Consider the following 25,629-nt stretch of genomic DNA (forward strand, 5'->3'; position numbering starts at 1 on the left):
AGGAAAATTGGAAGTTGTCAAAAATGAAATGGAATGCTTGAAAATTGATATCCTAGGCGTTAGTGAGCTAAAATGGACTGGTATTGGCCATTTTGAATTGGCCAATCATATGGTCTACTATACCTGGAATAAGAAATTGAAGAGGAATGGCATCACATTCATTGTCAAAAAAAATTTTCAAAATCTGTCCTAAAATACAATGCTTTCAGTATAACAATAGTTTTTGAAAAGAAGGATATGAATTTTGGGAAGACTGAAATTTTAAATGGAGTGGTAAAGAAAGAATATAAGGAAGTAAACTATGTGGTTATCTGGGGAAAGAGGATTCCATGCAGAAGAATTGTGCCTATCTGTGTGAAAAAGCTCAAGTAAATATGGCTGGAATGGAGTGAGAAAGCAGTAGAAGGTGTAGTTAGTAAATGATAGGGAAGGGGATAGGGTAGGGCGTCATATAGGGTCTTGGACGATATAAGGACTTTTGCTTTTACTATGAGTGTGAAGTACATGTGCTTATGTCCATTCTTGTGATCACTATTCTGTTGCATTGGTCTATGTACCAATTATTGCATGGATCAGTAGTTTATTTTTACTGGAATGTATTAATGTCCCTAGGTGGCACAAATGGTTTGTTCTTGACTGCAAACCTAAAGGCTGGAGGTTTGAACCCACCCAGTGATACCGTGGAAGATAGGCCTGTTGATCTACATTTGTTAAGATTACAGCCAAGAAAAGATTATTGGAGCAGTTCTACTCTGTAACACATGGGATTGCCATGAGTCAGAAGCACCTCGAAGGCAACCAACAAAAACAACATTCTATTGTATGAATATACCACAATTTGTCCATTCACTCTCTTGTTAACAGGCATTTTGATTGTTCCCAGATTTTGGCTATAACAAATAAAATTACTCTGAATGAGCTTGCTCTAATTTCTCTGAAGTAAAAGCCAGTACGTAAAATTGATGGCTCATAGAGTAGATGAATGTCTAACTTTATAAGAGACTATGAAACATTTTTCCAAAAGGATTGTACAATTTTGGATTGTACAATTTTACAATCCTTTTTACAATATTTTACAATATATGAGAGTTCCAGTTGTTCTACATCCTTGCTAGTATTCAGTGTTGAGATTCTGTTTAAATTTTAACTATTGATGCTTAGTTACTGGGTATTTAATATAATACCCATTGCCATTGAGTTGATTCTGACTCGTAGCAACCCTATAGGACAGAGTAGAACTGCCCCATAGGGTTTCCAAGGCTGTAATTTTTATAGTAGAGGTCGCTATGAGGCGGAATCAACTCTGCGGCAATGGGTTTGTTTTTTGGTTAATCTTTACAGAAGCAGGCTGCCACGTCTTTCTCCTGTAGAGTGGCTGGCGAGTTCAAACCACAGACCTTTCCATTAGCAGCCAACCGCTTTAACCACTCAGTCACCAGGGCTCCTTAACACTTCAACATAATGAAAACAAAAATCCTCACAATTGGAGCAATAAGCAATAAGAAAATATTGAAGTTGTTAAGGATTTCGTTTTACTTGGATCCACAATCAACACCCATAGAAGCAGCAGTCAAGAAATCAAATGACCTATTGCATTGGGCAAATATGCTGCATAAGACCTCTTTAAATTGTTAAAAAGTAAAGATGTTACTTTGAGGACTAAAGTTTGCCTGACCCAACCCATGGTATTTTCAATCACCCCAGTGAAAGCTGGACAATGAATAAGGGACACAGAAGAAGAATTGATGTATTTGAATCAGGTGTTGGTGAAGAATTATCGTGTTGGTGAAGAATACCGAATATACCATGGACTGCCAGAAGAAGGAACAAATCTGCTTGGAAGAAGTACAGCGGGATGCTCCTTAGAAACAAGGATGGAGAGACTTCGTCTTCCGTACTTTGGACATGTCAGAAGGGACCAGTCCCTTCACCCGTCCCTGGAGAAGGGCAGCATGCTTGGTAAAGTAGAGAGTCAGCGAAAAAGAGGAAGATCCTCAACTAGACGGACTGACATGGTGGCTGCATCAATGGGCTCAAATATAGCAACAATTGTGAGGATGGCTCAGGTTTGGGTAGCATTTCATTCTGTTGTACATAACGATGCTATGAGTTGGAACTGACTGGCCAGCACCTGACAACAACACACTTAATATAATCTTGTTGTAATTTTAATTACATTTACCTGAGCATTAATGACGTTATGCACTTTTTTCATATACTTATTTGCCATTTGTATGTCATTCTTTGTGAATTGTCCAAATCTTTTTGCTCATCTTTTTTTAATAATTGAATTGTCATAGCTTCTTATATATCCTTAGTACAACTGATTTGTCAGATATATGTATTACAGAGGGTTTTTCATTTTTTTCCTCCAGTCTCTGGTGTTCTTCATTTTCTTAATGGCATCTCCATACAAGCAGATTTTTGTTTTTGTTATTGTTTTTGGTAAGGAAGTGTAGTTCATCAATTTTTTTTTCTTATGTGGTTTACATCTTCTGTGTGCCTAGCCAAAGTTGCGCACTTATTCTCCTGTGTTTACTCCTAGAAATTTTATATTTTAGCATTTACATTTAAATTTCTTGACATCTTAACAATATTAAGTCTTCCAGTCCTTGAACATGAAATATCCTTCCATTTGTTGAGGTCTTCTTCAATTTCTTTTCTTTTAATAATGTTCCATAGTTTTCAGTGTATAAGTCTTTCACCTCCTTGATTAAATTATTCCTAGGTATTTTTCATTTTTGATATTATTGTAAATGAAATTGTTTCCTTGTTTTCCTTTTCAAATGTTCATTGCTGATGTATAGAAACATGACTGATCTTTACATAGTGACCTTGTACCTTGCCACCTTGCTGAATTCATTTATTAACTCTAATAGATTTCTTGTGGAATATTTTGAGTGGTCTATGTATAGGCTCATGCAATCTGTCAAAACGGATAGTTTTTACTTTCTTCTTCTCTGTTTCAATACTTTTTTTTTCCTTGCCTGTTTGCTCTGGCTAAGACTTCTAGTACAATGTTGAATAGCAGTGGTGAGAGCAAGCATCCTTGCCCATTCCTGATCTTAAGGAAAATGCTCTGTCCTTCTCCGTTGAGTAGGATGTGAGCTGTGGGTTATTCATAAATGCCCTTTATCATATTGAGGAATTGCCCTTTTATTCCTAGCTTGTTGAGTGTTTCTCATTGAGTGTGTTTGTTTTTCTCTCATGGCTAATGATGTTGAGAATCTTTACGGGTACTAATTCAATATTTGTATATCTTATTTGGAGAAAAGTCTATTCAAATTACTTGCCCATTTTTTAATTGCATTGTCTTTTTAACTGTTAAGTTGTAAGAGTTTGTTATGTATTCTAAATACTAGTCTCAGCAAATCTATGATTTGCAAATATTTTCTCCCATTCTGAGGGTTGTCTTTTCACTTTCTTGATAGCGTTCTTTGAAGCACCAAAGCTTTTAATTTTTTTTTAATTAGGGTCATTTTATTTTACTGAGAATTTTTATGTTCAGTGGATCAGTTAGTCTTACTCGGATTAAAGTCCAGGTTTTACTATTTTATAGTTTTTACCAGGTGAGGGTAACTCTGATATTCTGTTATGGTGAGAGCCCCAAATATCTGAAATTTAGGTTTTTAGTTTAGTTTATCTCATAAAAATTATAGAATCAGCTTTTTTAACTCTTCATATCAAACTAAGTTTTTGGTAAAAATTGCATTTACTCTAGAGACTAATTTGGAGAAATATGACATATTTAGAACTTCTCATCAATTAACATGATTTATTGGGTTTTCTTTAAGGTCTTTCAATAATGTTTAAATATTTAATCTATTACATTTTAAACTTCTTTTGGTCGATTTATTCCAAAGAACATTACTTTTGATGTTGTTATTTTTGCTTTATAAACAGTGTTTTTTTTTTTATATTTGTTATTTGTACATAGAAATGTAACTGATCCTAACCATGTGGTTAAACTTTCATTAATTATAAAAATTGTATATTGCTCTTAACCATGTTGCCAAGCTCTCTTATTAATTATAGTAATTTGTCTCTAAAGTATTTTGTGTTTATTTACAATTATATCATCTGCTGCTAATAACAGTTTTTTTTTATTTTTTCCAATTTTTATACTTTTTATTTTTTTATTTACTACATCTTACTGCACATTGTTGAATATAAGCAATGGACCTAATTGTGTGTCTCCAACCTCAGTATTGATATTACTATTTGCTATGAGAGCAATCTTGGCTTTTGACTTGACTTACAGCTAAATACTACAGGTTTGAGCTCTGATTTATTCTTTCTTTATTTTAATTTCTAGGGTTCCCTTACTTCCTACAAGTATAGCAATGCATTAACAAGTATGTTTTCTCTAGTATCTAGATGTTTTAGAGCTAGATATCAAGCTTTCCAGGTATCTGGCCTACAATACCTTCAGAAGTAGATAAGGGTCTATGAAAATAATTTTGATGGGAAGAACTCTTTTTCACAATAACCTTTTCTAACAAAATTATCTCTCCTTTAGGAATTGGTGTGCTTCTGTACATACCAGGCTATCTCCCACAGTGATATTGGACAACCAGGTCACTTATGTTCCAGATGGGAGAGGGTCGTGTGGATGGACCAGAGGATTCTGTCCTCAGAGGTAACGTTTCACAGAAATAGCCACCATATCTGGGCAGATATAGAGGAAGTCAGTCATCCCAGATACATATGTGTGGCAGGGTCAGAGGAGGGCCATCACAGTTGAACAAGATCTGTAACTTGAGCAAGTTAAAATGCAGATACTAATAATACTTGCCTCATATGTTTGCTTTCAGGATCAATTGGGAAAATACAATTATGTTCTTAGTCTAGTGCCTGGTACACTGTGAGTCTTCAATAATTGAGGACTCTCATGCTTGTTCCTATTTTTACTATTACTGTTATTGTTACTTTTATTCCATGATCTGATGAACAATCCTGTTCTTTCATTACTTATTCAATTCATACACAGTTTTGAAGATTTATTGACAATTTCCCTTTTATGCTAGGTCAAAGATGAATCCATGGCTTGGCTCATATCCTAAAATTCTTTGAAAGCCACCAATTGCAATTATGCTTGGAAAAGCAGCTAAGTGAGGTCTTTCTTCTTGTGTCTATTCTAATGACCCATGTTATTTGTTTTTTCATTTTAAAAAATCTATGTAATTGTCCTAAAATGTGGGGCTGAGTAATTGATAAATTTCTGGAATTCAAACAAAGTAGCTCAGCTCTGGGTGTTTTAGAACAGCCTGTAATAAAAACTATAATTGTTATTCAGGCCATGATGGTTAACATTATGCAAATTGTCATACAAATAACTCAGGCAATCAATCTGATGCATGGGCAGTCTGGAAGAGTGCACAGTAAGGATACATAAAATCAAGGTGTTTCTTAGTCCCTTGAGGAATAGCTTAGTTTCGTGGTCCAGAGAGCTAAGCACATCTTAGGGATTTGAAAGACCTGAGCTCCAGTTCTGCTTTCAGCATTTAGTCCCTTTGTGAAAATTTCCTCACCAACACGAGATACAAAGACTGCATTGTTAGTTCTTTAGTAATGAAAATATTTCCTCACTAACCCTCCGTAAGCCCTTCTGTGTTCAAGGTGAGCACTTCTCTCTCTCTCTTTTTAAACAAAACAGAAATATTTATCTTTACTCTCATCTCTTTCTACCTTAGCATAGGTAGAAATTTTAGTAATTATGCAATATCTGTCCCTTTTTCTTTTTAATTATGTCAGAGCAACATACACCAGAAATCCAGTTTGCCAAAGCAGAACACGGACGTCAACAATAATGTCACCAGCTGCTTGAGCTCACCCCTTGTTATTGTTGTTAGCTGCCTTGAGGTGGCCACAGACTCATGGTGACCCCATGCACAACAGGACAAAACACTGCCTGGTCCTGTGCCATCCCCATGTTCAGTTGCAGATCAGAACATTGTGGTATATAGGGCTTTCATTTGCTCATTTTTCAGCGCTAGATTGCCAGGCCTTTCTTCCTAGTCTGTGTGAGTCTAGAAATTCTGCTGAAACCTGTTCAGCATCATAGTGACACACAAGCTTCCACTGACAGATGTGTGGTGATTGCTCTTGAGGTACATTGGTAGGGAATTGATTCCAGGTCTCCTGCATGGATGGCAAGAATCTTATCACTGAACTACAAAGTCTAAAAGTCCCTTTCCAAACTGCCTTGCTTTCTACTTGGCTTTTGCTGTTGGACTGGAGATGGTAATTCACTGGACAGAGTAATTTATGGAATATTTATTTAAAAAAAAAGTAGGCAAATGATTAGCTTATTTTTAGGATGGAAAGAATCTTACCGCTTATTTTACAACTGAGGAAAAAACTCAGAAATATTGAGTTACTGTTGTGTTATAGCAGGAACTAAAGCCCAAGTCTCCTGATGCCCTGTCTGTGTTAATATTTATCCTCTACACCTTCAGGGTTTATCCATGAAATTGACTACTGTCATATCCACATGGTTGTATGCGACAATTCTAGGATAGTAACATGGGAGGCTGTGTATGGGCCTTCACAGCCTAGGTTTAACATCCCACAGCTACCACTTCTGATCATGGAAATTTGGGCAAGTTATTTCATATATCTATTCCTCCGTTTCCTCCTCAGTGGATGAGGATAATATAAATACCTTCCTCATAGTGATATGAGGAATTGATACGAGGATTAGGCAAGAAAATATGTACCAATTTCATAGGCCCATTTGATAAATATTAGCTAAATATTGAAGTCATGGGGGTAGGAATAATATGGTCAAAATTATATTTATGACTTACATTTACATACATAGAGACTATGATTTAGTACCATTCATTATTTGTATTGATTGTTATGTTGAAATGTTATGGTTTTTTCTCCCTTGTTTTTTTTCTCATAAATAATATCTTCTCATGTTAAATTTCTCTCTCTTACTTTCTCCCCTCTCTCTCTTTCTGAAAGAGAAATACTATATAACAGAAATAGTAGACATTATCATTTTAAAATGTGGGAAATGAGAAAGTGCAGATTGAAAATGTTAGCGGTTATCATAATTTTAATTCCAAAATCAAAAAACCAAACCTGTTGCTGTCAAGTGAATTCCAATTCCCACTCATAGTGACCCTATAGGACAGAGTAGAACTGCCCCAAAGTGTTTCCAAGGAGCAGCTGTTGGATTTGAACTGCCAACCTTTTTGGTTAACAGCCTGAGCCCTTAACCACTGTGCCACCAGTTGTTTGATGTTGATCTGGAGGGAAAATAGATATTTTTAATCAAAATAATATAGAAAATGATGGGAATTGAAATAGGCATAAATTAACCCCAGTATAATTATTTAAAAATAAAATTAAAATAAGTTTTAACATTGGTTTAACAAAAGGCATTATCAAGGGAAAAGCTATAGTATCTTTAGAAAATGTAATGACAGTTATCAATTTAAAATACCAAATAGTATAACACCTAATGATTTTTGTAATATATTTTAAAAAATCTAAGTTTGTCAATAATATAGAGATGAAGTTTATGATAATATAATAATAACAACTAACACTTACTGTGCTTATTATATTTTAGGCATTTTTCCAATCACTTTACATTTATTACCCTTACTGATAATTCAGTGTGAAACAAATAATCTATTTTCCCTCAATTTCCCTCTTCTCTAGATCTCAGAAAATATCAAATCATGTCTATAGGATAAAACATAAAATCGTTACTTCATTGGATTGGAAGTGCTGTCCTGGATTCAGTGGACCAAAATGTCAGCTAAAAGGTATAAAAATATTAGTTTTATAATAACGATTAGAAGCATAAAAATTCTGAAGAATAAGCAACTGATTCCAATGCAAAAAAGAATTGCATTTTCCCTTTTGAACTAAGGTAAATCCAAATGTAGTCAAACTACTGGGACTGTTAGTGTTTCAGAGCACCCTCATCACGTAGCAACTATAAAACAAACAAATATTGCCTTGGATTTGATTCTGACTCATGGCAACCCCATGTATTACAAAGTAGAACTACTCCTTGAGGTTTTCTTAGCTGTAATATTTATGGAAAAAATCACCAGGCCTTTCTTCTGCAGTTGCACTGGGTGGGTTCAAACCATCAACCTTTAGATTAGTGGTAGAGCACAAACCATGTGCCACCTAGGGAGCCATGACAGCAACAATAACCATCAAAAACCAAACCCACTGCCACAAGTCAATTCTAACTCATAGCGACCCCGTAGGGTTTCCAAGGCTGTAAATCTCTACAGAAGCAGACCACCACATCTTTCTCCCACAGAGCCACTGGTGGTTTCGAACTTCCGAAGATGATCGCTTTAACCACTGTGCCCCGGGGTCCAATAGCAGCTATAACCTGTTACCATTGAGTCAATTCCAACTCATAGCTGCCCGATAGGACGGAGTAAACAGCCCCATAGGGTTCCCAAGGAGCAACCGGTAGATTGGAACTGCCTATCTTTTGGTAAATAGCCATAGCTCTTAACCACTGTGCTACCAGGGCTCCGATAGCAACTATTTTAAAAAAAAAAAAAAAAAAACCAAACCTATTGCCGTCGAGTTGATTCCAACTCTTAGTGATCCTATGGGATAGAGCAGGAGTGGCTGGTGGTTTGAACTACCAACCTTTTGGTTAGCAGCCGGATGCTTACTCACTGCACCATCATCTCATAAGCTATCTTTTAACTTCTCCCTCCATTTTTATGTTGGTTTTATATGAGTAATTGGAGATCTAACTAAATATCTTACTTGTTCTTAATGATATGTTTTAAAGACATGTAGCAGAAATACTAATTATACATGTTTTAATCTATTATTATAATTGGTTTTTATGTTAAAATAAGACAACCCTCTAGTTTTATTCCAATTTAGTTATTTGAAATAAATATTTTAGTTATGAATGAAATTCAGTTCTAAAAAATACTCAAAATATGCCATGAATAATTTTGTCTTTTTTTTTAATCCAAATGGGGCCATTTTTTCAACTGAGATTTGAAGAATTTTCTGGTGGCAAAGCTCATCAAATGCATAGTAACCTGTTGTGGCCTAACATCTATGCCACTAATATTTTGCTTTTGGCTTTGAACAAATTTCCTTTGAAAAATAAGTTATAGCATCAGCATACATATTTTAAATGAATGAATATTACAAGAAAGGCCATTAGCAGTGGTAAGGAATTCAATCAACAGTGTAAGAGAGTGCGATTAAAAATTAATGTAAGTGTGGAGAAGCCATTATGATTCATATTAAGAAAAAGAAAGTCATAATACAAAAGCCCTAGGAACCTTGTAGTTTAGTCAGGGATATTATACATGGGTTTGCTAACTCACAGAATGTGAAATCAGTAGCCAAATTTTTCTGTAATGTTATTTGTTCTCTATCTGGATCTGGCCTGAATTTCAGAGACGTTATAAAATTTTGATACATTTTTATAGTACGAACATATACTGCATTTACAATCACGGAAATTAAACTTTTAAAGAAAATATCATCTATACTGAAAACATTCATAAATGACGTATTTTAGCATATTCTACAAAGATTGAAATATGGCCTTCAAAGGACTTCTGATTTCCACGAGATTGCATAGATGTATTCACAATGGTAAAACATGTTTATTATTTTTAGCTTGTACTTGGCTGATAGTTAAAAGTTCTGGACAGATGCAAACTTATAGTTCTAAGATCTAAGATTAGTTTTATATTTATGTTCTTATATGAAGGAGGACATCTTGGGAATATTAATTAATTCTATCATTGTTTCTTGAGGATTCAGTGTTTGTTTGAAGAATGCATTTCTAGAGATTTAGGGTGTCCATACACTCCCTACTGCACACAGAAACTAAATCTGCAGGTATGTGGCAGGAAACAAAGTCTGTATGTCAAAGACCATCATGGACTTCAGCTGATGAGGACTGCTGTCACTCCATGCTTTGTTCTTTTATACTTACTTATCCATGATTAACCACCCTGGGATTAACCACCATCCAAGCGTGAAATAGATAGAAGTCCATCACTGTTCACTAACACACAAGAAACAAAGACTAGTTGACAGTTTTGAATATCTGCTACCTACTGTCATTCCCTTTTTTGAAGGTGCTATATGAAATATTTAAGTTGAATCAAATAGTTTAGCTTTGGTTGTTTAATAACACTTTGTGTTCTAATCGGAAGCAACCTGTGGATATCTTAATACTTGATTAACAGATTACTGTCTTGACTCTCTGTTAACAAAAATGTTCAAGAATAGCTCTGACTCTGACCTTGTGTCAATCTAGTATAATTCAGGTCTCTGCTGATTAAGATGTTGTGGAGAGTTCTCCTTTCTGTTGAAACCTATGGAGATGATAATTTTCTCAGGCAGAGAGATCAGCCTTTTGTGTCATGTTCTTATACAATCAAAGTTAATATCATTGTGATTCCGAAAGAACCTCTTCTTGCTCCCTACAATACTCTGACCATCTTTGCACTTTTATTGCAGTATATAAAAGCTATTGATTTTTTTATGAGTGACAACGGATGCACTTGTAGTATCAAGAACTACTGAGTGTCTTTGTTCCATGCACTATTCTTCCTATCTCTTCTATCCTGGGATCTTTGGCACATTTTTCTCTTTTGATATCTATGCAGTTAAATGCCAAGCCCACTGCTCCACTTTTTTTTTTTTTTTTTAAACACATTTTATGTATGTACCATCAGTCTTTATTCTTATACTGGAATGAAAATTGTCAGGTTTCCTCTGACAACCATGTACACGTTGTCTCATATGACAAGCTGCCCCATGTCTGTCTGGCAAGAATAAACAGCTTCACTGATTTATTCTTTAGACCTCTTCCAAGCCCTCAACAGACTGAAGTAACCTGGTTATGTAACTACTATATGACAGTTACTTCAGTGCTAATCCCTCACAATATCAGAAGATTATTTAATTCATAGGAAATTGGTGAAATACTACATAAATTTGGCAAATACCAGCTTCCCCAACAAGTTTCCTCAATTTATATTATGAATCCCATAATATAAAATAAGGATTCCCCTTTAATTTTGATTGCAATAGAGAGGTTTTTTTTTTAATTATTATTGTGGTAAAATATATGTAACAAAATATTTGCCCTTACCACATTTTTGGATCTACAATTAAGTGACATCAATTTGTTCATTATATTATGCAACCATCACCACTATCCGTTTCCAAGTTTTTTCAAACAAAAACTCATTGCCCCCTGAGCAATGACTTCCACTTTTCCCTCCCCCCATCCCTGTTGCTGTGTTGTTGTTGGGTGCCGTCAAGTCAGTTCCGACTTACCGTGACCCTGTGTACAGCAGAATGAAACACTGTCCGGTCCCACGCCGAGCTCACAATCGTTGCCATGTTTGAGCTCATTGTTGCAGGCACTTTGTCAGTCCATTTTGTTGAAGGTCTTCCTCTTTTTCGCTGACCCTCTACCTTACCAAGCATGATGTCCTTCTCCAGAACAAGTCCCTCCTGACAACATGTCCAAAGAACATAAGACAAAGTCTCACCAACTTCACTTCTAAGGAGCAGTTTGGTTGTATTTCTTCCAGGACAGACTGGTTTGTTCTTCTGGCAGTCCATGGTATATTCAATATTCTTCGCCACTCCATAATTCAAAGGCATCAGTTCTTCTTCTGTCTTCCTTATTCATTGTCCTGCTTTCACATGCATATGAGGCAATTGAATATATCACACCTTGGGTCAAGTGTACTTGAGTCTTCAGAATGACATCTTCGTTTTTCAACACTTGAAAGAAGTCTTTTGCAGCAGATTTGCGCAATGTAATACGTCCCTGGTAACCAATAATCAGCTTTGGTCTCTATATATTTGTCAAATTCTAGATACTTCATCTAAGTGGAATCAAACAATATTTGTCCTTTGTGATTGACTTATTTCACTTAGCATGTTTTCAAGTTTCAGCCACATAGTAGAATGTATCAGGGCTTCATTTCTCTTTATGGATAAGTTATGTTCGATTGTGTGTCTACACCACATTTTGTTTATCCATGCATCTGTTGATAGACATTTAGGTTGTTTCTAGTTTTTGGCTACTATTAATAGTACTGCAGTGTGCATTGGGGTACAAGTATCTGCGTTTCTACACTTAGTTCTTTGGGGTTTATATCTAGGGATGGGATTGCTAGTCATATGGTAATTCTATATTTAACTTTTTTAATATACAAGAAATATTAATAGATCAGGAATAAAATGAAGTTGCTAGCAACTATATTCTGTTTTACTTCTTTGCTTCCAGTTCCTACTCATCTTTTTCTTTTACTCTTTCTCACTATATCTCTATAAATCAGCCCTAAACCTGTTAGGCAGGGCTATTGTGACCCAAATTTTGTTATACAAATCTTCCTATTATCTTATTCCACCGTATGCTGTTTATAATATTACTGATCCCCATCACATGTCCCTTAGCTACCACTCAGAAAACCAAGTATTGTTAATTATAGTTCTAAATTATGTTATTAAAAATATTATATATATCAAGAGGGAATTTTTTTTTTAACAAATCTAACTGAATAGTAATTTGTTGGAAAGAGAGGAGCACTAACTGCAATATCAAAGTAACGGTTCTGAGGTATTCTACATTTTTTAAAATATCCTTTTGATGGTCACAGAAAAAATAGGGCAGTCTGAAAGGAACTTAATCTTATGATGTATATCCAAGCCATCTTTTATAATATTAAGAGTAACACATTATTTAAATCTATTTTATAAAATTTGCAATAATGCATTTTTCCAGTAGATGTCTCTAGAAGGTTCTGAAGTACAAGGGAAATGTGGCTTGCTCTAATGACACAAAATACAGAAATTTAAGTTCTAATAGTGTTAGATTAAAGAGAAGGGAAGAAAAACTACTTTGCAAACCTGTAAAAAATAATCCAGAGCCAGCTTTAGTCAGATTTTCTATACAGGAAAAAGACATGTTATAAAATCTATCACAGATAATGGAGTGCAGGTTGCGCAGTGGCTAAGAGCTACAGCTGCTGACCCAAAGGTTGGCAGTTCGAATCCATCAGCCACTCCTTGGAAACCCTATGGGACAGTTCTACTCTGTTCTGTAGGGTCACTGTGAGTTGGAACTGGCTCGACAGCAATTAGTGAGTGAGTGAGTGATCACAGATAATATGAATGATATAAATATGCAGGCATGCATAGTTATTGGAATAAACTGACTTGTAGCATATGTTCCAAATATATGACAAGTTTGTGTCTTACAGATGCTCTGAAATAATTCAATAAATTGTAAGACGAATCATAAAATAATTTACAATTCAATAATTATATAAATTATAAAATAGCTACTGTTACTAACGTTTTAAATATGGAACTTCTCCAGTAAGATTATTTTAAAATGTTATTCCAAATAATATGAAATGAAAGTTAGAACATTTGAAAGAGAAAAAAAAAAAAAAAAAAAACTATGTTCCTTATATTTTTGCTTATCTAGTTCTTCCCAGTAGTGGTTAATGTTTTCCTCTTTGAGAAACAATATTTCCTCCTGTTAGCGTCTTGCTCAATAAAATTATGATTCTTTCAGTTAAAGAATTAAATGTACCTTAAATCTTTGCTGCATCAAATTGCTTAGGTCAATTTAACTACTAAATCTCAGTAAATTTTTATATATGTATAAACAATAACCATGCAAACATTCACTTGATATTGCAGGATACTTTCATCTTCATTTGGAAACCAGCTTTTTGTCGAGCCACACACAAGGTCTTCTGGTTCTAAGGGGGAGCAGGCAAACTTCCTCACTGCTGAGTTACCATTAATGACTTCCTCCATCCATCTCAAAGGCCTGGAAGGGAGAAAATAAAAAAATACAACCACCACACAAATAAAACCTGTCTCATTAAAAAAAAAGAAAAAGACCTTAATAAAGAAGCTGTTGCTATTAACACTTGATGACTTTGCCTCTTTAAGTCCTGCACCCACCAAAGTCAGAGTTTCTATTGCAAGGATGCAGGAAATAAAGAGTAATTGTGCTGGGAGAAGAGAAAAAAAAGAATCCAATTTAAAAAATATATTGCATTAAAAAAAATCTGAAGTGCATAAAGATCTTTACAAGTTATTTAACACCAATAAATCCCTTCTGTTCCTGCACCTGTCTCGTTAGGAAAGCTTAGAAAGACCTAAGGGGTCAGGAGGAAGGGGGAGTGGAGAGTCGTAGAAATCTGCAGCCTGTGGAACAAAGCATAGGCCGGTGCTAAGTGAAAGATAAGACAGATTGCCTGGAAGGCCTAGAATCTGTGGCAGTCCTAGTGGTAGAGAATACCTTTGCGAAGACAGAAAGATTGGTAAATGAAAAAAATAAAGAGCATCGATCAACCAGGCTTTTTATCACAGGCAAGTAACTGACTCCACTGTCAGAGATCCTATCAGCACTTCTCCAGTTAAATCCTGTGTAATAAAGTGAGATGAATCCCAATATTGAATCCCAGTCTACAAACAGAGCTAGGAAGAGATAACATAAACTAATGGATTTGTAAAACAGGTCTTTCAAGTTTTTAGCCATCTTGGCAGGGATCCCATCCAATGGATTCTAGGGAAAAGAAGTCCATGTGACAATTAGCTCTCAAGGACCTTTGTATGATGTTTAACAGTTCTTCCTTTTATTCAGGAGTACAAAAATGTCACCTAGTTTGTCAAAAACAATTAATTTAAAAACAACTATATCTAAGAACACATGGGAAGTTTTGTACATACACGCTCACACACATAAACCATCACATTTGGGTTTTTCTCATTCAATACTGGATTTTTCTGATTATATTTTCTTCCAATCAGTCTTTTCAAAGCATCAAAAATATGGAATAAATTTAATTTTTTTCATATCATATGTATTATGTTTCCACCCAATAAGGAGTGGACCACCAAAGATCAGACTGTGCAGTAAAACTAAAGAGTTCATTAGATTCTTGTAGCAATTCTTTTCCTCTTTGGATTTGTCTTTTTTTTTTCCTTCTGACAGCTCTATTCAATTTTTCTCTCCTCTCCCACTTGTCACCAATTTTAAAGTTTTTCTTATACTTTTAGTTTCCATTTCTAATTTACTGATTTTCTGTAACATACCGCTTTCTATTCTCTTGCTTATAACACAGTAGATTTTTTTTCAGATCACATGAATAATATTTATCTGAGATTCTTTGACCTTTAGGTCGATAGAAAATTGGACTTTTAATGCCCTTCATTGGCCTGCTTCTTGACACTTTCCTTCCTACCCCTGGTTTGACTTTACTTCTTGTGTATTCAGGATCTTGCCGGGACTGGGTAGCACAGACAGAACTATGACCTGATGAAATGCTCCTAAACCCACTGCCGCTGAGTCCGACTCATAGCCACCCTATAGGCAGAGTAGAGCTGTCCCATGGAGTTTCCAAGGAGCACCTGGTGGATTTGAATGGCTAACCTTTTGGTTAGCAGCCATAGCACTTAACCACTATGCCACCGAGGTTTCCCAAGTGCTCCTACTCAAACAGAATTCCAGAAGACCTAAAATTAAAGTGTACCCCACTTCCTCCTTTATGGGTGTGTGTGTGTGTGTGTGTGTGTGTGTGTGTGTGTGTGTGTGAGTGATTCCCTGCTTTGTCAGTCCTTCTCAACTAGTGAAGGATTCAAAGTGAAACATAATGTTATAATCTACACATTAAATATACAACATGTAATGATTTAATATTGGGAACTACATTTTAAACACTTCCCATCAGATTTAGAGCCATTGGGTGATAAGTTCATAATTTCACTTAACATCAATGATATTGGCATCCTGTGGTATTATCTACTAGGCTCTACCAAATTAACAATTGAGTGCAAATTTCTTTTTGTACCATGAACTTTAAGAGAATGTAGATGCCCATATGATGAAAAATGAATCTGGTAATTTCAACTTCTTTCAGATTTGGAGATTGTTTGCATCATATATATATACATATATATATATGTACATATATGTATATGTAATAATGATCCACTAATTTATGTTGAAAATCAAGTTGATTTTCATTCCAGGAATACAAATGATTTGTTTTATCTTGTATTGATTTTTATGACTATCAAAAGATGTTCCAGACTAATTTTTGCATGGTATTACAAAATAATCCAGAAATAGTTTCATTATGGATAAAATTTCTACATTTTTTTCTGATACAAAAAATTCGCAATCCTGATATATGAAAAAGATGCTTAAAATTTACTTAAATTTTTGCATGTATTTCATTTATTTAAATTAATTTGTTATATATATTTTAATAATAATATTCAAGAAGCTATGCACTTAGAACAATTAGCATGTACTAACACGTAAACCAAAGTAAGCACCAAACAATTTGGAGATTCTAGCAATTACAGAAATCATAGGTAATGATAAACTGATGATTCTACTGAAACACGGAATGCTTCGTAAAATCTATGCAGTGCAACAACCTTGTCTGTCAAGACATAAGCCTAACAAACTATCAGTTCTGAAAAACTGTTCTCAGATGTTGCTATAATAGGAATTCCATTCATCATGTACCCTACAAAATGTATCCTTTATCATGTATCCTGCTATGACTGGCTTGGACTAAGTTAATATTACAATTTCTGTAAGTAATTAATTTTATCAATGCTCTAACAGATTTGTGGGGTAGTAAGTTAGGTGAGACATAGGAAAGAGGAGTCAGGGAGGCCATGAAAAGTAATCTGGTTTATTCTTCTCACAGTTCCCAGAGTCTGGGAGGCACAGCATACCATGACACAGGGCCACACAGGGTGTTTCACCCAGATACTAGGTAGCAAGAAGGTGAAAAGTAAGAGAGGGCTTAAGTATGGCAAGCAGGGTGGGGTTTGCTAGGTTTCTCGGGCTTCCTGGGATTAGGCATTTTGAAAAATTCTGCAGGATCAGAAAGCAGAGGAACTGTTTCCTAGTTGTTGGGTACTTGGCCCTGGGTGATTAGGGTGGGTACGTAGTGAACCCAGGATGTGAGAACCTAATGTGGGGAGTGGTTGGAGAGTCAACTTAATCAGCTGCTCAAGAAGAGGAATAATAGACTGGCTTTCAGTCAGGACCTCAAAACTGTGTCAAGATGATATTTTAAGAAAATAGTATTGCAATCAGTTATTTCACTTTACAATTATATATTTGCTTAAAGGTATGGTTATATTGCAATATTTTAACGATTGGTAGGCTTTATTGGTGCATACTCATCCTGAGAGGCACAAATGGTTTATCATTCAGCTTCTAACCAAAAGGCTGGCAGTTTGAGTCCATCCAGAGGCACCTCGAAGAAATCGCCTGGTGATCTACTTCCAAAAATTAATCCATTGAAAACCGTATGGAGTACAGTTCTACTCTGACACACGTGGGGTCGTCATGAGTCAGAATCGACTTGATGACAACTGGTTTTGGTTCATTGGTACACACTAGCTGAATACAATCTTGGAGTTAGAGTATGAGATGTGTGGTTAGATGGGAGTGAGGAACAAACAGCCTAGCTTTTGAGTGGAAAGTGCATTTTATTTCTGAGACATACTAATATTATTGGTGAGGACTGTAAGAGTCTAAGTAGGCTCTAGATTTGATTGCTGTAAAGGTAGCACAAACACTCTTTATGTGTTTCCAACTTAGCAGCTCCTCTTTAAGGATCCTGTGTTTAACAATAGAATGACAATATCTGTAAAGAATATCAGGAAAGCTATGAAAAGCATTTTATATCCCCATCACACTTCACTTTCACTTTATAAGGGCCACTGGTCTATGGAATGGTAGGAGACTCCAGGTTTTAATTATATATTCTTTTAATAAATTATGTCTTTAAAATATGCCTTTGTTGTTAATGGCATGTGTTTTTTGTTTTGTTTTGTTTTTTTAATCTGATTTCTGGATTGTAATTTTAAAATGAAAATGATATTTTCTGCTTTATATCAATTAATTTACTTATTAGAATTAGAAAATGTTGTAATGTGTTCTAAATCAGTGGTTCTTAACCAGGGCCATGCATCAAAATCACCTGTGGAGCTAAAAAAAAAGAAAAAAAAGCCGATGAGAACCCACCTCGTCCACTCTCTCATGCATTTTGGGGAAAAAAAAAAAGTACCCATGCCCAATCTCCGAAAACAGATGGACTGATCAGCACCTTGAGAAGGAGAAACGAAAGGACCAGGGACACGGGGTTTCAAAGCTTCACAGGTGCTTCTGATTTCCATTCCTGATGAAAAATCACTATTTGAAAGGAATGTTCCAAAAAAGAAAGAAAGAAAAACCATAATGTGTGTTACGAGTTAAGGGTAGGAAATGAAATTTGAATAGTAACCTTGTTTCTGTACCACACAACAATATAGTCTTTGCTTTTCCTATAATAATGCATTGCTTCCTAGTAAAGTATCCCCGGCTTGCCAAGTTAAGGTACTACCTTTGAATGCACCAGCTCTTTTGTTTTCTGCATGATCTAGCTCAAAAAGGTAAGCAATTAGAAAATGAAAGGCCCATTTGTTCATTCTGTTAAACTCAGTTCTTTCTGCTGTTGGTACTTATAAGTCTACATTCTGAGCATTCTTCCACTGCTGAAAGACATTGGGAAGATACTGAGGTGGGAAGTAGTTAAGGAAAACTTATCTTGACCGTTCAGTGATTCTCAAACCTTAATGTGCTTTAGAATCACCTGGAGAGCTTGTTAAAACAAAGATTTTTTCCCCTCACCCCAGAGTTTCTGAAATTAGTAGATCTGGGGTGCGACCCTAGAAGTTACATTTCTAGAAGTTCCCAGGTGATGCTGCTCCTGCTGGTTCAAGCACCCCAGTTTGAGAATCACTGCTTTACTCTCTAGTTACCCTCTTGGATAGACTTAGACTTAAGGTGCCAGAAAATTCTTTGTAACACCATCTAAATAGGAGCCCTGATAGAAAATTTACACAATTCTTTAACAAATATGTTTGTATAAATTAATTTGAACTAAGGCTATAAAAACCTTATTGCTAGGACTTAGAAAATTAATGCTTAATGCTTTTTCCCTCCCCGACCTCAAAATAAGTACACTTTTCCTCAAACTGTAAGTGGTTTTCTTCCACCAAATAAACCAGCAATTACACAGAACTTTCTATAATACCGTGGCTGGGAAAAAAATCAAAATGAAAACCTTGAGCATGAATGGGAATTCACTAATTTAGCTCAATGCCCCAAAGAAAAGCAATGTAAAATTCAATCTAACGATAGAGATTAACCCAAATTAGTGCCAAATATTATACTTTCTATGGAGTGGAAATGTTTTAGTATTATTGTCACAGCTACATATGCCTTAGGGAACACAATTAACTTGTGCCAGAAGTGCGGGGTTTCATTGGTCCATCACTGCACATGGGAAGAAGCACAGCCAAACGTCAAACACTTGTTTTCTCATGTCTAATACGCAGATTTCCATGAATAAATTTGTTCATTAGACGTCTGTAAATTATGAACATAAATTACTTGACGTGTACAATAGTTTTAATAAATCTTTCCACTGAATTATTTTCCCCACTAAAAATTTTATTGCTATTTAATATATTTGGTTTGTAAGCCATTCCTTAGCAGAGTAGACTTATGTCATGAGAATTTCTATTTTTTTCTGAAATTTCACTGCCAATATAGTTTGATCCTCTTGTTAAGTGCCCTGTTATAGTTTACCTTTAGTCCATTTTGAGCAGCCTGTAGACATTTAAATGGTACTATTAATTAAACAGATATTCTTTCAGCAAGAACCTGTAGTTTTTGCTTGTTTCCAAGTAGACACCAGTTGAAAATTGCAGTTAACCAGCTGTCTCTGTGGTAGTCCACTTATAAAGCTGCTATACCTTTCAACCCAGCTGATTTTAAAGTCTCCTCAATTATGCAGGCAGTTTACATGGGCTAGTTTACACAGCCTCCCCAAACTACCACTCATTTTTGCCTAAAGGAGACCTGAATAATTTTATTTTTCCAGGCAGAATTAGAGTCCTGCACTTTCAACTCCAATTTGGTGTCACGTTGCCCTACAGGAGGGGGCAGAGTAGCTTACTTTGCAGTCATCACAGGCCATCATGCTTCAGTATCCAGGAAAATGAATGTCAGCCACATTATTGCTCAGAACTGAAAAAAAAAAGAGGCAGTCCCAGTGCTTAACTCTCTCTCTTCTCTGTTTGCTTCTGTCTAGCCCAGGAACAGCAGCAATTGATACACAGCAACCAGGCTGAGAGTCAAACAGCTGTTGGCAACAAGACAGCCACTCAGCAACAGCAACAGCAGCAGCAAGACTGTGGTGACCCAGGTCATGGATTGTAATTACTATTATCTCTAACCCAATTATTGTCAACACTATTTATTACAACTTCCAAACAAGAAATCTCTTGGCTGTTGAATGTTTGATGACAACGCATTAAAATACCACTCAAACCCTTTATATATTGGTACTGGATGAAAGGACCATTTCTAATTATTGAAGCTCTGTGTGCAAATACAGAATGAAAACTCAAATGCTGTGATACTCTGTTGTAAGGAAATCACAGGCTTCCAAAATAAAATCAAACTTCTGTTGTCTAAAGAGTGCAATCATGGAAGAACCTTGCTATGTAAGGAACAACTTGATCATATTAAAAAACCAAAAACCAAACCCGCTGCTGTGGAGTCAATTCTGACTCATAGCAACCCTATAAGACAGAGTAGAACTGCCCCACGGGGTTTCCAAGTAGCACCTGGTGGATTCGAACTGCCTACCTTTTGTTTAGCAGCCATAGCTCTTAACCACTACACCACCAGGGTTTTCGATCATATTAAAAGTCGCTAAGAAAGTCCTGTTTCATTTATTTGGTATGAGACCGCTAAAGGGATAATGAACATTGACTGAGGAAAAGAATTGTGATTAAGAACCCACAAGACATTTGTGTTGATCCAAAGTTGGCATGTCACGTATTTTCTCATTTTTCTAATAATTAATACTTTTTTCATTTATTTAAAGCTCAATTTTAGCCTTTAAAACATAAGATTAGTTATGTTAAACATACCACTTTACTGTACTTCGTATGGCTCTAGTCATACAAAATAAGTCACTTGAATTGAGAAATGTATCTTAAGGGGATTGCTTTAAGGATGCAAGCCGCAATGCATTGGAAATGAGCTCTTGGGTTTTTGTTTGTTTTTTTAAGGAATTGAAATTGAGTATCTTTACAAAATACTGTAAAATCTTCCTTGAGTAACTGAATTGCATATGTAAGGGGATGGAGAGTACCATTCATACATAAAGCAATTCAAACTAAATTCCAAATCTGTGTCTCTCATTAAAGAATACTTCAAGAAAGAATATATATGCAACTACATATACAGAGAGAGCTATTCATATTGGAAACTCTGTGGGTCAGTTCTACTCTGTCCTATAGGGTTTCTATGAGTCAAAATCAACTCAATGGCATTGAGTCTGATTTTTTGGTTTATGCGTTTTTAATGCTAGAGCATTGGATTTGGAAGCAGAAAATGAGCCATGAGCTCTGTAACTTCATGCAAGTTACTTAGGTTTTTTGACCCTCAGTTGCTTCATCTGTTATGAGGGTAACATCAACTCTCTACTTTTGGAAAAAGAAAAATACTGTGAAAATGCTAGGCAAAATCAAAACATTTTGGAAATCTAAGATAGTATAATACTTTCTACAGATTTGTATCCCTAAATACTCTAACATTGACACTGTTCGCTAAGTGAATATAGTCTATATTTTCAAATATATTAGTGCAAACATGGTTTATTTGGATTACCTTAAAAACTACCACAATATTTTAATGCTTTAAAAATCTATTTTTATAATGGTTCAAATTTTCTCTCAATCTACATGCAGCAGTGATGCAAAAAATGACCGAGCAGATGAACCACCAGGCAATGAAATTGAATTTCCTGCAGAAGAAGATGGACAATATTTCTTCGGTGGTGAATGATGTAAGGAACACATACTCCTCCCTGGAAGGGAAAATTGGTGAAGATAAAGGCAGGGAATTTCAATCTTTTCTAAAAGGTAAAAACAAAATAAATTATTCATTCAGTTAAAGCAAAAGGCAAATGATTCATTTATCTTTTCTCACATTGCTTTGGGATCTTCAACGTTAGATCAGGTGGTATGGAAGCCTAAGCCATATACATACATATTTGTTTTTATTGTACTTTAGATGAAGGTCTACAGAACAAATAGTTTCTCATTAAACAGTTAGTACACATACTGTTTTATGACAATGATTAACAGCCCCACGACCTGTCAACCCTGTCCCTTCTCAACCTTGGGTTCTCTATTACCAGCTTTCCTGTCCCTTCCTGCTTTCTAGTCCTTGTCCCTGGACTGTTGTGCCCCATTGGTCTCATTTTGTCTTATGGGGCTGAGAGCCATATATTTTTTAATGAGGAATTAAAAAAATTACTCAATTTCCCAAATATTTTGATAGATCTTAATATGTTATACTATATAGTCGAAACCTTGAATATTTCTTCTGGTTGATTGACATGTATGTAGTTATAGTCTAACATAATTATTTATAGTTAATAGGAGCCCATACTTATTTTACTTCCATTGTGTTATGCAGTTCAAGAATGGGAATGAGGTTAAAGTTTGAATTATCAAGGCGGCTAGGTGCATGTTTTTCTCAATAATATAGATGGATATATCCCAGGAATTATCTAAGTCATGGAGTATAATCAGCAAAATATAAAAAATTTCAATTCGAAGAAATAATCATTTTTTAATTACTGTGAATAGGCATTACCTGAATTTTGTGCTCTTAAAACAACAGGAATTTATTAACCTACAGTTCTGTAGGTCAGAAGTCTGGGGCAGGTTTTACGGGGCTAAAATCAAGATGCAGCCAGCTGCATTCCTTTCTGAAGGCTCTAAGGGACAATCTGTTTCCTGTTAATTCAAGCTGTTGACAGAATTCAGTTATTTGTACCTGTAGGACTGAGGTCCCTGTTTTCTTGCTGGCTATAAACTGAGGGTCCATCCCAGCTTCTAGAGTCCACCACGTCTTTGACTTGTGGCCCTCTTCATCTTCAAAGCTAACAACAGCTTATTGAGTCCTCACATCACTTCTCTGACCCACTCTTCCTTTCTTCTCTTCTACTTTTAAGGAATCATGTAATTAGGTTGAGCCCAACCAGATAATCTAGGATAATCTCATCTCAAAATCCTTAACCTTAATCACATTTGCAAAGTCCCTTCTGCCATGTAAGGTAACATAGTCACAGGTTCTGGGGAATAGGATGTGGACACCTTTTTGGGGGGGGAGGGGAAGTGATTCTGCCTATCACAGAGATATATATAGTGAGTAATTGCTATGGTAGGGTTATGTACAGAGTATAATGGGACCATATAAGAGTGGAAACTAATCCAATCTGAGAGAACCAGGGAAGGCTTCTAGGAAGAGAAACCTCAACCGATGAGTGATGGAGCAGGAGAATTTGACCAGTCAAAAGGGTTTCAGTTCAGGTAAGTAGTTTGCTTACGAGGAATGTCACAACTCATTGGGTTTTTTGTATGTTTCCAAACTTCAGGATTACTAATATCTTTCATTTTGCTTTATTCATAAAGAAGACGCATTGTACAACCCCCATTTCCATTGCTCACAAATTATCTTCTCTTTATTGTGGTTCACAGATAAAGAGATAAACTGGTGGAGGTTTTCCATACCTTCTACCAGTACATACACCTTCACACCTTAACAGCAACCATGATTTTTTTTTTTTCTACTCATGTAAATAATTGGAGCTTTTTAGCCACTGAGAAAAAGGACCTTGTTCTACATATATGGCATGCCCTATAGCCAACACTAACCAATGGCAAGCATGAGAGAGGAACTTTTTTTTCCTGAAGTGATAAAGTGAGAAGTCAAGTAGTAACAATATATAACTGACTCTATCCACCTTAATAAAATTTGTTTCATAAAATTTGGTTATCGTGACCTGAGAGAATTAAGCCTGTCACCTGCTTTTTGTGAATCTACTAACAAAAATTCTGTCACTGACACAGAAAAAAACAGACACTCACAACAATAAAATTCCCTCCTCAATAGGAAGCATTGATTGTGTGCTAAACACAGTCATTAATTACAGGAACCTCAGGGCTTGTACTCAGTTAATGAATGTTCTTAGAGGCAACAGAAACTAAAGCCATCCCCAAGGTGCCGTACTTGCCTAGCAAAGCCACAGCCTCCTCCCTTGCTTAATCTGCATCCAATGTGAAAAACACTTATTTTCTTAAATCTGTGAGTAGCCATAGAAACTCTTCAAAATCAACTGTCTCAATTCTTTAACAAGAATCTAAATGTTAAGAAAAAGCATATATTCACAATCACAGAAAGGACTTACCAAGATATATGATATCAAATATAAATATATCTAAGTCACCAAATACAGCATCATCTTTTTAAGAAAGAAGAAGCCCATGAGTGACATGAATCAGAATCAAATAAAATTAAAATGACCTGTCCATTCAGGTATTAACATAAAGTGCTTTGGTAACAAGCTGTAGAAATGTTATTTGACACATTCCTTATCCAGAGACAAGTTTTTTAACTAATAATCTGTTGGTTATATTTTCAGACACTGCTGTCATTTTGCCCTTTTTCCCACTTGATTCTCCATTGAAGTTTTAAAGCATAACAGCAGTGAAGAATCTGGTTTTTTAATTTTTAATTTTTTCCCAATTACTTTGATTCTGTGCTAAATTTTATCTACAGTGCTTTTGTCTACTATCATTCTGACTTCTATGCCCTACAGTGTTTATTTGAGGAAGTTAAATACTTATTATCAATGTCCACAATGAACTATTTCAATTATGCTTAACCATGAAAAACATTTTAAAAACAAAATTATAAAGTTGTAAATTCCAAAAAGCCTGATTCCAAACATTAAACATTTTATTTTATTTCATCAAGTTTTTGGTGTCATGAGAATTAATGACAATTTTAAAGAACATTAAATGACTAAATGGTCTTGTAGAAAGAGTAATAAAAATAATTTTACTATCGAGTAACACATTATGTTACTGCAATAACACAGATCGGAGCTGCCTGCCACAGTAGCCAATTCTGAGACAGGGATGAGGTGAGCAACAAGAGTTTTATTATATATCAATATATAGGAGACAGAGGGGAATAGATTCCTCCAAAAAACCTGTCTCCCCCACTGGAGATGGGCTGAAGGCTTTTATAGGAACAGGATTATGGGTCTTAGAAGTTTGTGTTGGTTCCCCCTTGAGGTGGTCATGTCTCAGATGAGTTAATCTTTTACTGGTATTCTTGGGAGTTATTTGGCGACATTCTTGGGGATTATCTGGCGACATCCTGTTTTTTCTTGTCACAAGATGGGTGCTTCGTTCGGTTTTTCATCCTTAGATCACTATCACTTGTTTTCCACCCTCCAAGGAGGAACATCAGTTAATCTTAAACGTTTTGTAGAGATTGGAACTGAAGGGAAAGAGAAGATCATGAGACCACGTGGTGGTTAGCAATGGGGAGTATATAATAGTGAGCTAGGCCTATGCAGCCTCTTCCAATTACACTCAGTGAAATGAATATATTCTATTTTTAAGAACCAAAAATCTAGTTTGCCAGCTTTTATTTCCCGTGTG

At 35.5% G+C, this 25,629-nt stretch overlaps 1 protein-coding gene across 1 annotated transcript in view; it reads left to right on the forward strand.

Annotated features, from left to right (window-relative positions):
- MMRN1 (multimerin 1) overlaps positions 1-25,629 on the forward strand; it is a 64,012-nt gene that overhangs the window by 15,661 nt on the left and 22,722 nt on the right. The window contains exons 2-5 of the mRNA XM_004389013.2: positions 4,520-4,639; positions 7,678-7,784; positions 20,187-20,300; positions 21,856-22,056. Coding sequence (XP_004389070.1) covers positions 4,520-4,639; positions 7,678-7,784; positions 20,187-20,300; positions 21,856-22,056 — 542 coding nt within the window. The remainder of the gene's footprint in view (positions 1-4,519; positions 4,640-7,677; positions 7,785-20,186; positions 20,301-21,855; positions 22,057-25,629) is intronic.

This window comes from Trichechus manatus, unplaced genomic scaffold (genome assembly GCF_000243295.1).
Source record: "Trichechus manatus latirostris isolate Lorelei unplaced genomic scaffold, TriManLat1.0 scaffold00228, whole genome shotgun sequence".
In the NCBI taxonomy this organism is placed as follows: Eukaryota; Metazoa; Chordata; class Mammalia; order Sirenia; family Trichechidae; genus Trichechus; species Trichechus manatus.